General features: G+C 34.9%; 1 protein-coding gene across 1 annotated transcript in view; it reads left to right on the forward strand.

The window, feature by feature from the left end:
- The window catches only part of LOC114327709 (exportin-5), a 61,062-nt gene that overhangs the window by 38,043 nt on the left and 9,909 nt on the right, over nucleotides 1-13,110 (forward strand). Inside the window, exons 9-12 of the mRNA XM_028276411.2 lie at nucleotides 1,531-1,872; nucleotides 4,007-4,254; nucleotides 5,027-5,150; nucleotides 8,484-8,870. Of these exons, the coding sequence (XP_028132212.2) occupies nucleotides 1,531-1,872; nucleotides 4,007-4,254; nucleotides 5,027-5,150; nucleotides 8,484-8,870 (1,101 nt within the window). The remainder of the gene's footprint in view (nucleotides 1-1,530; nucleotides 1,873-4,006; nucleotides 4,255-5,026; nucleotides 5,151-8,483; nucleotides 8,871-13,110) is intronic.

A 13,110-nucleotide genomic window follows, 5' to 3' on the forward strand; every position in this document is an offset into this window, starting at 1 on the left:
AACAACATAGCGAACCAACACTAGACAATACATTAGACTGCAGAGATTATGGTGGGCAGGGCATGTGGTCCACATACATGAGAACAGAATCCTCAGTAAATTACTAAATGCAAGAATGCAAGGGAAAAGACCTGTTGTAGGACCAAAAAAAAGATAAGAAAACGAAGTAGATGCGGATGCCAAAAACCTAAAAACGCGTTCATGGAAAAGAACAGCAGTAAATCGAGATGATTGGAGAAGCTTGCTGAAGGAGGCCAAGCTGAAGGAGGTTTTGGCTGTAGTGTCATTGGATGGATGGACTTACAAAAGACGATGAATTTACAGTTTTGACTCCACAGTCACAAGCAATGTTTATTTTGAAACCAACAGCGCGAGAGTATTTTGGAGAGAGAATACAGTTGAGTCCAGGAATCTTTACCCGTGCGTCATCATTTAAAGCATACGAAATATGTAAGTCGATGATAAGTCGGAAATTAAAATTTACTAAACGCAACAACAAGTGACAATGAGTAGCTATACCCTATTCCACGAACATACGCCTGTTTTGGATTACTTCGACAACGAATATTTTACTGTGCAAAATAAGAAGAACGAAAGTAAATTGCAAATATTCCGATGGGTGAGTTGCGGAATTTAATTAAAAATGGATATAATAAAACAAACGGTAATTTTATTTTTGTAACGAAAATGTGTTCGTTTAGGTCTCTCGGAGAGGGTCGCGTCGGTATGTGTGAATGGTTCGCATGCTGCGTAGTGACTAAAGAAAGCAACCACAAACGATGATAATGTTTGTATTCCTTTTCCCCTTGACCTGACCAGATGATCACATAAATCACTATCAAGTCTGGCGTCTACTTTTACGGTTTTAAGAAAAGAATTTCGAATGCATAGGGAGCTGTTGACACACTAACTGTCTGATAAAATACTTAATTAATGAGGGTGCAGTTTGTTGCCGCATAGACGAACAACAGATGTCACTGGGTAAGGCCATAACCTTCGTATTTGAATATGCAGTTCGAATGACTAACGTTGTTTTGTTTTTGAGAAAAAATATTAAAATTACAATTAGAAAAAATAGTAATTAAAGCGTATCGCTATACAAATTACATTGTTGTTTATTGGAATAATTATTAGCGCCATTTACTTTCGTACTTCTTATGTTGCACAGTAAAATATTCGTTGTCGAAGTAATCCAAAACAGGCGTATGTTCTTGGAATGGCCCATACTGCTCCTATCACGGGTTAAAATTTGACGTTATCAAATATGTGTTTTATCTCGCCAGGTATTAATGACGCACGGGTAAAGATTCGTGGACTCAAGTGTACACAGAAACTCATCTCGAAAATAGCTGGTGCACTAAAGTTGTATAGCTCTGATATAATTTTGAATTTCTCTAAAATATTTCAAATCATTCTTAAAGGTGTAAGGAATTCGCCATATTTTTTTTTCTAATATGTACTAGTATTTTAATAAAAAAAAACTAGGTTTAAGTTTTTATTTATTGTAATTAAGAAAAACAAATATTTTAGGTGCATTTAGAAACGCAGCAAACTTCATCACTTTCGTCGGATTGGACAAACCTCCGGTTCCCTCCAACAGTGAAGACGCCTGCGGCATAAACAGGGGCAACATCATCTTTTGCGTCAACCTCCTTCTAGGTGCCGTCAAACGTTGTGCTTGGCCAGACGATCCTGAACGAGCGACCCGTGGTGGATTTGTGGTGTCTCTTACAGAATCTGGCAACCCTGTATGCCGAAACCCGGCAGCTCCCCACGTTGTACCTCTACTGCCACATATTCTTTCTTTAATCAAGATATTTAACGAACTGTTCACTCCTGAGACTCAAAGTTTAATTCATGACAGTTATAAAGGTAAGTGGCATTATTGTTTTTGAAATGAATGCCGACACGAATCAAGTTCTCTGTTAACCCAGATATAAAAATATCAAAAGACGCCGCTAGGAAAATATTCCAACATGCGGTCTCAGAGAACCCATACGAAACCCATACGAGTCCTTTGTATTCCAACACAAAGTATGGCATCAATGAAAATAGAAAATAGACGGTTTCGTTTTGATTTAAATCTGCCTCCTGCCATCCTTCGATAGCTATTTCTAGGTCTACCCGTTGTCAAGAAGGCTATGCAAGAAGACAAATTTACATCAAAACTTCCGATCTTCTCGGTATAAAATAAACTATTTATACCATATTAAGGTTAGAACCACCTCTAACGGGGAATAAGTGAAATGACTTACTCCCCGTTAGATGTCGTTCTAACCTTACTACAGTATAAATAGTTTATTTTATACCGAGAAGATCGGAAGTTTTGATGTAAATTTGTCTTCTTGCATAGCCTTCTTGACAACGGGTAGACCTAGAAATGGCTATCGAAGGATGGCAGGAGACAGATTTAAATCAAAACGAAACCGTATATTTTCTATTTTTATTGTTTTTGTGGTCAAATCTTCACAAACTCAAAAAGTTCGGGTCCCTTAAGAACTATGGCTGGTTTCGCCAACGACGCAAATGCCCCCTCCCCCCCATAAACTTTTTTTATGATTCATGCATAGCTTAGTTTACCTCACACTTTACCTCGTTCAGCACAACCTTCACTACCGTTCGGCACAATTCTCGTAGCAAGCGGGACAGGTGTTTATAAAAACTTTTTTTACTATAAAACCAATTCTTTTCAAAAATAAGAACTTCGAACCGATCCAACTTAAGGGGAGATTTTCACATTTTTTTTAGCAAAAAAAAAGAGTTCGACTTTATATTGAGCGTTACTCGCTTAGTTTTGATGCTAGAAGCTTGCTATAAAATGCTACAAGAAATGCTATAAAAATAAAAATAAAGCTCTTTTTTAAACATTAAAAAAAATTTCAATGTTCCCCGAAAAGTGCTTCGTTTGTTGGTTATTTCACGTTGAAATATTCGATGTGAAATTGAACAAATAAGAACAATTTTTTATGGGCTACAACTTTCCTTTTACTGTGTCGATAAACTTCACGAATATGTAGGTACATCATTTTTTTTTGTTTTTTATAAGCTACATTTTTGCTAAAAATATTTTTTTGATAATTTTTTGATAATATTTAATTCGATAAAATACTTATTTTTTGAGTTATTTGCGAAAAACCGCCTGAATACGTGGTTTTTGTTGAAAAATAAACATTTTCACTCGCAGGTCACTTGAAAAGTATTGACTTAGATGAAGAAGCTCTATAGAACAAAAGTTGCTTGTAATTAGCCAATGTATCCATTTCCGGACTTACTTGAAACGTATATTTTTCACCCCCGAGACTTTCACCTCCTAAGTAAAAGAAACCGACGGCACAACTCCAACTTAGAAGTGGAGAATAAGTAGAATATAAATCCAAATTGCCAAGCAAATACGTCGTGACGCTGATAATTACACTCCAAAAACGGTCATTTACTGGGCTATTATTAGTATTATTCTATGAGATGAACAACTTTCTTCGTGCACTACTATCAGCGAATATATCTACAATTTTATTAATACATGCATACAATACATACATACGATACATTGTATCATCTGATGGGCAACTTTATTTTCAATACTGCATTGCTTAAAAAACGTTGCCTATGTATGCGCACAATAATATAACAATAACACATTTTTACATATATTAGACGACAAGATGAGGCCCCTGACACATTGGGCTCCCCCGCAAGCTTCATGCTGCGGGGGCCTTTGTTACACCCCTGTTGAAATGCAATAAAATATAATCGTCTAATAATCGACCCTTAACTATTCTCCGATTTATTTGCTGTTGGTGAAACCGGCTCTTAAAGGAGTAGTTTTAAAATAACTATTTTTGTGTGGAATCAATTTTTATATCAAATTTTTTTGTTTTTATTATTTTGACTGCTCTTTGATGATTGTATTACGTTTAATTTTACTTTTTGACCTGACTAAATATCTGTTAGACCTCGTAATATCTATTTGATAGTTGAATAAATAAACATTTTATACCTATTTCAGGATGTTTAGCAATGCAAGAGACTGAACGAATGAACCTCCTCGGATTGATGGGCCACACTATAGGAACTGAAGCAGCGGAATCACAAGTGGTGCAAAGCCCATTAGAGAGGATGCAGCGGTTCCTTACTGCATTACACGAAGCCTGCTATCACATGATGGGCTCTCTAGGGCCCTCTTTAGGAAGAGATCTGTATAATATACCGGATCTTGGCCTGGCGATCGTCAACAGTGTTTTGTCATTTATACAAGTAAGTAATAAACATTATTTTATTGCTTTTGCTATATACTGCAATGATTTTAAGACTTAATTTATTTAGTTTTTATTTTAATTTATTTACATTTACTTTTAATTTATTTATACTAACTCTATTTACATTAAAACATAATTTATGTAATACATTTATCTCCCGACAATAATACGCGCTTATATCAAATACCATTTGTACATGCAGATTGACTGCAGAATGTTAATTATTCGCGAAAGAATATATTATCGTTTATGATTGATAAGAACATAAATAAATTTATCTTTAATTGATAAGATGAAGTTTTCGATCGAATAGCATTATTAATAATATTTAGAAAATATTAAAATATTACTAAAAGATTTTTAAATTGAAAACTTATTGGTCCATTTCCTTGGTAACACCTCCAAGGATTCTAAAATTTGCAAGCCAAATGGATGCTGAAGCAAAGAAGACAAGAGGGAATTAAAAAAACTTACAATTCATGACCCCGTCTGTTCAGCTGGTAAATTCCAACAGAAAACGGACCTAGTTACTCGAAGGAGTAAAGACCAATATAAAAATAAAATAAAAATTTTATGTTTAATTCAGTTGCAATGCGAAGGCAAAACAATCTTACTTTTCAATTAGAATACGGAGCGCAGTCCAGTCCTCTGAATCGCGATTTTCGGCTCTTATTGGAGCCTCATCGGAGAGAACGTAGGCTTGTTCTCCATATTTTTATTTTATTTTTATCTTTAATTATCGTTCTTCTAATTTTTGTTTTACATTCCAGTATATTCCAGATTATCGAATTAGGCCGATAATTAGGGTGTATTTGAGGCAGTTTATTTTCTCTTGCCCCGCACCATTTTACGAAGTCGTCGTTCTACCTATCATGACACATCTTTCTCCCATAAGTAAGTATCTTGAGCATTTTTTATATATGTATATTTATGACATTTACAAAATAATAGCATATTAAAATATTTAACAGTTTTACTTTAGGAATATATTTTTTATTGAGTGAATTAAGGTGCTTGTTTATTTTAATACTTCGACTATATTTCTGGACCTCGGAGGTAAACTACACCATGTCGACATGGTGTTGTTTTGAATAAGCTCCTTTAATCCACTTACATATTTTATTAGTTGGATTATAAAAATTGGTTATGCACTATTATAAAAAGTGGTCATATTGTCTTTCATCAGATTTTTATTAACATCCTAAGTGCTCTAAACTTTGTTGCAAACACACGCTAAACATAGTTGCTCGAAATGACATAGTGTAGTTTACCTCTGAGATCCAGATTTGTACTTCAACAAATTATAGAGAAAAGAACAGCCAGCAATTTACTGACTCATTCAGTGTTAGTTGACTTAGAGAAGGCCTATGACACAGTACCATTAAAAAGATTGTTTGAAATTTGACGAAGGCAGGCCTAAGTAATGCATACATCAGCGCTACAGCAAACATGTATATAAATGCAAAAAGTGCCGATAAAATTGAGAGTAAAATTTCATTTCCTGTCTCAAAAGATTTGAGGCAAGGATGTTCTTTATCCCCAACTCTATTCAAAATCTATATTCAGGAAGCATTAAACAACTGGAGGAAAAAATGCACAGGGATGGGAGTAGAACTTGAGAATAAGTACAAATCTGTTCTTCGCAGACAATCAAGTTATTAGAGCAAACGATGAGGAAGACATGGAGTATATAAATTGAAAGTTAACTGAGGACTATGAAAATTGTGGACTCACCATCAATATTAACAAAACGGAATATCTTAGAATAAAGGACAAAGAAAGAGACCACAACTCTCGACTATAGATATAAAATAGGCAATAATTTATATACCGAAGAATTTAAGAGTACTGAAGCAAGGAATATCGAAACGGGACATCAAGAAGAAAATACAACAGGGCTGAAATGTGGTACAAATACTAAACTCATTGCTTAGGGCTCCTAAAATTCATTTAATAACAAAAATGACAATCTACCAAGTCGCTTGTAGAACCAATTTTGACGTACGGATCTGGATGTTGCCAAATGACAATGAAAGAGGAGAAAAAACTGGAGGTGGTAGAAATGGACTATGTAAGAAGAGCGTGCCGGATATTCAGATTTGATCACATCCCCAATGAAGAAATAAGAAGAACAGGAAGAACACCGTAGATACCAATAGAATCCAAACAACTTTGATGATACAAACATGTAATACGAATGAAACACGAACGATGGCCAAAACAAGCCTTGAACTAAACTTAAAACGGCCCACTTAAAAATTTGGTCATTTTTAATGTCTCATATTTTCTAAACCTGTTAGCCGATTTAAGTGATTTTTTGAATATGTTATAGCCTGATTCTTTAACAATACCACTGTAATAATATTGTTGCTAAACAGGTAAATTTTCATTGTATACCGGGTGTACCAATCAAACTGTGTTTTCTTTCTCAAAGTTCACCGCACCCTGTGGAATATCCTAGCATTTATAAAATACTGAAATTAAAACCCAACTATAGACTCAGGTTTTTTTAACATTCTGTTTTTTGATTAATTCATTTATGTTGGATAATAAAAAAGTTAGGTACTTTAACAACTAGACATGTTCTTCATCAATACACGGTGTTTCTAAATAAGTGCAACAAACTTTAAGAGGAAACAGTAGCGATCAACAGGTAGCAAAAACGAGTTAAAAGATTGCGGCTGTAATTTTGAATAATTTTTCGAGATATTTGGCACACGTATTCGTAATATAATAAAGAATGGCGGTACAGAGCCCAATTTTAAAAATATATTAATATGTGGAAATTACTCTGTAATTAAATACAATATTTAAAAAAAACGAGCCTGTACCGCCATTAAGAAGAACAAAAAAATACACTTTCTTCAAATAAACTTTTTTATCCGATGCCTAGATTTTGTGTCATTTTGGAACTACTAAAATTTTTTATTTCATTAGTAGATCCAAAATGACACAAAATCTAGGCATCGGATAAAAAAGTGTATTTGAAGAAAGTGTATTTTTTTATTCTTCTTAATGGCGGTACAGGCTCGTTTTTTTAATGTTGTATTTAATTACAGAGTAATTTCCACATATTAATATATTTTTCAAATTGGGCTCTGTACCGCCATTCTTTATTATATTACGAATACGTGTGCCAAATATCTCGAACCTGTTGATCGCTACTGTTTCCTCTTAAGGGGCAATTCTGCATGAAAAAATAATGACAGTTGGCTTTATAAATGTATGTCCGCAAATGTTTCGTTTCCGAGATACGGGATGTTGAATTTTTCTTACAAACTGACGATTTATTTATTGCTATAAAACCAGTTGAGATATGCAAATGAAATTTGGTGGGTTTTAAGAGATAGTTATTGCGGATTTTTTGACATCAAATTAAGAATTTTATATTCACCATTAGCGTGCATACGGGTAATATGATCGGTCATATTACAAGTATGCGAGCTAATGGTGAATATTAAATTCTTAATTGTATGTCATAAAATATGCAATAACTACGTCTTAAAACCCACCAAATTTCATTGACATATTTCAACCGGTTTTAAAGCAATAAAATAAATCGTCAGTTTGTAAGAAAAGTTCAACATCCCGTATCTCGGAAACGAAACATATGCGGACATACATTACCCCTTAAAGTTTGTCACACTTATTTAGAAACACCGTGTATTGATGAAGAACATGTCTAGTTGTTAAAGTACCTAACTTTTTTATTATTCAACATAAACGAATGAATCAAAAAACAGAATGTTAAGAAAACCTGAATCTATAGTTGGGTTTTAATTTCAGTATTTTATAAATGCTAGAATATTCCACAGAGTGATGCGAACTTTGAGAAAAGAACACAGTTTGATTGGTACACCCGGTATATAATGAAAATGTACCTATTTATCAACAATATTATTACAGTGGTATTGTTAAAGAATCAGGCTATAACATGTTCAAAAAATCACTTAAATCGGCCAACAGGTCTAGGAAATATGAGACATAAAAAATGACCAAATTTTTAAGTAGGCCGATTTCTATGCACGTAAGTTTATGTTCCATAGAATAGAAAAAGGTAAAGAAGAGCCGCATTAGAATGGAGAACAGGAATCAGAGGAATACTAAGAGATATAGCCATAAAGGAGGAGGAATGGACCTAGGGAAAAAGGTGGAGGTGTAGATATATAGACTTTTGAAATACTAAATGGATTGTTTGGTGGCTAATACATTAATTTTTATTTTTAGTTTTGTCGAGGTTACATACAAAATGGCAGCAAGTTATCGAGTTCCGCAACCGCGAAGCCCAAGAGGACAACCAAGACACCCAGGAAGTACTAGAGGACATTCTGACCCGCGCCATAACTAGAGAATACTTAGATCTTTTGAAAGTCGCTCTGGTAGGCGGCAGTGTCACTCCGGAGTCTAATTCGGAAACGATGGAGACCGAGGAGCACAGTATGGATTCCCCTACACCACCTCATACTAGAACTAATATGACAAATGAAGTTATTTCTGATTTAGGGTTAATGTTGCTGCGCAGCGAGAAAACGTGCCATTCGATTGTGCTGGCTGTTCTCGGTGCTTTGGCGTGGATCGACAGTCAGGCTTCATTCAAGGCTACTCTTTTAACAGGTAATTAACAGTATTTTCCTAGTAAATTTGTGACATGTCATATAGTTTGACATTTACATTTCCGTACTTTTTTTTGTGGGAATCTTCTTAAGACCGCCTGGGAAGGTGTCCCAGGTGTGTCGGATTCAGTCCGTCCTATCTCTATCTTGCCGGGTCGCCTACCGACTAAACCCACCCCTCTTTCTCCAGCCGACGGGTCTGGAACCGCTCTTAGCGAGCATATCTGACCCATCGGCCTTACTCATAGCTCCCTTCCGGCACTCCAGGAACCAACCAAAGAATGCCAGTTGACAGGTACGAGCAACTCTAGTCATTCATGCTTTCATCTATGCACGCTTTCTCATCCACCCATTCATTCTGATATTAAGATGGGGCAGTCTATGTAGGTCGGATGTAAGGATATTACTTGTTTCTCTCCAGTACCTTGTTCCCATTTCTTATATTCACATCGTCAACCTCTTTCTTTATGGCATCACTATTTTCTTCCCGTGTTCTCCTACTTGCAAAACTCTTAGGGCGTTTCTCTCTTGTCATGTCATAAAATTTGACGTTTACATTTCCGTACTTTCACGATATTACTTGTTCTCTCTAGTACCTTGTTTCCCACTTCTGCTACTCAATCTGGACAGCATCAAACCTCTTCCTTCGTGGTCTCCCTCTTTTCTTCTCTGGTTCTCCTACTGGCAAAACTCTTAGGGCGTTCCTTTCTTTTGGCATTCGTAAAACAACCATCAAACTTTTCGTGCACTGATTTTCTGTGTTATTTTGAGTCTCTCATAGATCTGCATTAGCTCTTTGTTTGTTCTTCTGTGCCATTCCTAGTCAGCCTCCTTTATGCCACCAAAAACTTTTATTAAGATCTTCCTCTTCAAAAGCTCTAGCTTTTTTTCTTATTTCTGATTCATTGTCCAAGTTTCATATGCATACTATGTGGTCTTGGTGTCACTGTTGTTTCAGAAGTTCGAATATTTACTGCCCTGGACCCTTTTTTTTTCTTTAACAGTGGGTTGAATGATCCTATTGCTTTGCTACCTTTCAACAGCCGTTTATTTATCTTTTTCTTCACCTCCTTTATTTGTAACTATTACTCCAAGGTACTCAAGTTCCTTCTCAAATTTATACTCTCTCTCTCTCTCTTTCATTCGTCCTTAGGGTAAGAACAGAACAAGTGGGTCGCGGTGGAGGTCGCGGTCGATGTCGATATCCATGTAAAACAAACACATTGTAGTGAATGGAAGAGAACAGAGCAGGTAAGTCGCGGTGGAGGTTTAGCGCGATGCCATCTAGGAGGTTTACATCGATGCTTTTGAAAATGAAATGAGTTTGTTGTACATGGATGTCTACTGCGCGGCCTACAAGGATGCTTCCTTGTGATTGGTCCGTTCGAAGGCAAGTTGTCATTACCTGCGCTATCTGAGTTGATACTTTTTATACAGGGTGTCCCGAAAAGAATGGTCATAAATTATACCACAGATTCTGGGGTCAAAAATATGTTGATTGAACCTCACTTACCTATATACAATAGTGCACACAAAAAAAGTTACAGCCCTTCGAAGTTACAAAATGAAAATCGATTTTTTTTCATATATCGAAAACCCTTCGAGATTTTTCATTGAAAATGGACATGTGGCATTATTATGGCAGCAACATCTTAAAAAAAAATTAAAGTGAAATTTGTGCACCCCATAAAAATTTTAAGGGGGTTTTGTTCCTTTAAACCCCCCCAAACTTTTGTGTACGTTCCAATTAAATTATTATTGTGACACCATTAGTTAAACAAAATGTTTTTAAAACTTTTTTGCCCCTTAGTACTTTTTTGATAAGCCAGTGTTTATCGACCTATTTTGAATATTTTTCGAATCCACCACATATTTGTATATGGTTAAGTACGATGATAGAGACCTGTTAATAACCTGAAAATGTATTTATAATTTACATTTTTAGGTATATTTTGAAAAAGAAGCCATATCTCGATAAAAGGTGATTTGTCAAAAAAAGACTAAGAGGCAAAAAAGTTTTAAAAACACTGTGTTTAACTAATGGTACCACAATAATAGTGTAATTGGAACGTACACAAACATTTGGGGGGTTTAAAGGAACAAAACCCCCATAAAATTTTTATGTAAATATATTAAAAAAGAAGCCGCATCTCGATAAAAACTGGCTTATTGAAAAAATACTAAGAGTAAAAAAAGTGTTAAAAACGTTGTGTTTAACTAATGATACCACAATAATGAATTAATTGGAACGTATACAAAAGTATGGGGGGTTTAAGGGAACAAAACCCCCATAAAATTTTTATGGGGTGGACAAACTTCACTATAATTTTGTTTTAAGATGTTACTGCCATAAGAATGATACATGTCAATTTTCAATAAAAAATCTCTAATAGTTTTCGATATATTGAAAAAAATCGATTTTCATTTTGTAACTTCAAAGGGCTGTAACTTTTTTTATGAGCACATTTGTACTAAGGTAAGTTAGGTTCAATCGAACTATTTTTGACCGCAGAATGTGTGGTATAATTTATGACCAATCTTTTCGGGACACCCTGTATAATCCCTTTTTTTGTATTCAGTTTATTTTTGAATTTCTAAAGTAATTAAATTCAGTAAATTTTTGAAATATGAAGGAGGATCTGATTATTTACAGCAGACATTTCATCACTATCATCACTTGACTGACACAACATCGCAAAAGCACAGTCTTTTTGTCATTCAAATTTCAATAAACTACTTCACTTGAAAGTGGTTTTAGCTCGACTGACAGCGCAGGTGACCTCCTTGCTATGTGCTGTCGACATCAACCGCGACTTAACTAGTAGCATCCACCGCGACCTACACCTCCACCTCGACCCACTTGCTCTGTTAACTAAACCTTAGAGTGATCCATTTATTTTCTTCTGCATTTTCCCCTCTCATTTCCATATACCTACTTTGTTTATTCTTGATTTATAGTCAGGCCTTATACACATGGGGTCTCCCTGTTTTAATCCAGTATTGACGTTAGACTAATCTGAAACACTTCTTCATAATCATGACTTTATTGACTGATTAGTTAGCGTCATTTTAACTAATCGTATCAATGTCTCTGGTATTTCTAGTGATCTCATTACTTTGTGTAGTCCATTTCGCGAGATGAAGTCGTAGGCCCTTGTAGTCTAAGATCCGAATAGGAGGTCAAAATGTACCCATTTGCTTGCCGGATGAAACATTTTTTTTTATTAAATTTCATACATAGACAAATATTTCTAGCATGGATTGCCTATCAAAATCGTTTCATAGCTATTCTTAAAGGGGGGCCGAAGGGATTGAAATCAATATTCCAAACACATTTTTTTTTAAAGTATGGTAGAATTATTTTATTTTTAAATTAAATAAACACATTCAGTACAATTCATAGATTACTCAAGAAAAAATTCAAAGAAAAATACTAAAAAATAAGCCAACGGTAGCAAATTTTTAAAAGACCTCAAAATATAATGAATTTTGCGGTGGACATCAGAATTCATCATTGAATTGTGGTAAACAAAAAATTCAAAAAGATTTTATTAACTTATGAGTTTCTCGAGGTGACGCTGTCAAGTTTTTTAGTTTTATCTAATTTTGACTTTTTATTACCACTCAGAAGTCAAAACAACGAATTTTTATTGTAAAAAAGGGTGAAAATTAACATATTTATTATTGCTAAACAAAAAATAAGCATATAACAAAAAATATCTAGACAGCTCTACTTCAAGGAATGTCTAAGAAAATATATACAGAATTGCAGGTGGGCTGGTCAAGTAGTTTTTGAGTTACAATGTCTACAGCCTTTGAAAAAAGGATTTTTCAGGAAAATTTCTTTTTTTTTAAATTTCTATTTTGTCTTTCAAATCGTAAAATGATGCACACCGGAATATCTTTTTGAATCACGGAGTAATTTACAAAAGAAAATAAAAACAGCTGTTGACCGTTGTTCACTACGTTCAAGCGTGCTGGCGCGAACCTGCTGCAAATCGAGTCGAAGCTAGGGTTATTTAACACTATCTCCCTACCTCCCTACCTTCGACTCGTTTTATAGCAAGTTCGTGCCAACGCGCTTGAGCGTAGTGAGAAACGGTCAACAGCTGTACTTATTTTCTTTTGTAAATTACTCCGCGATTTAAAAACATATTTCGGTGTGCATCACTTTACCATTTGACAGACAAAACAGAAATTGAAAATAAAAGTTGACAATACTTTAAACGCGTTTACTGTCC

The sequence above is a fragment of the Diabrotica virgifera genome, chromosome 7, assembly GCF_917563875.1.
Source record: "Diabrotica virgifera virgifera chromosome 7, PGI_DIABVI_V3a".
Taxonomy (NCBI): Eukaryota; Metazoa; Arthropoda; class Insecta; order Coleoptera; family Chrysomelidae; genus Diabrotica; species Diabrotica virgifera.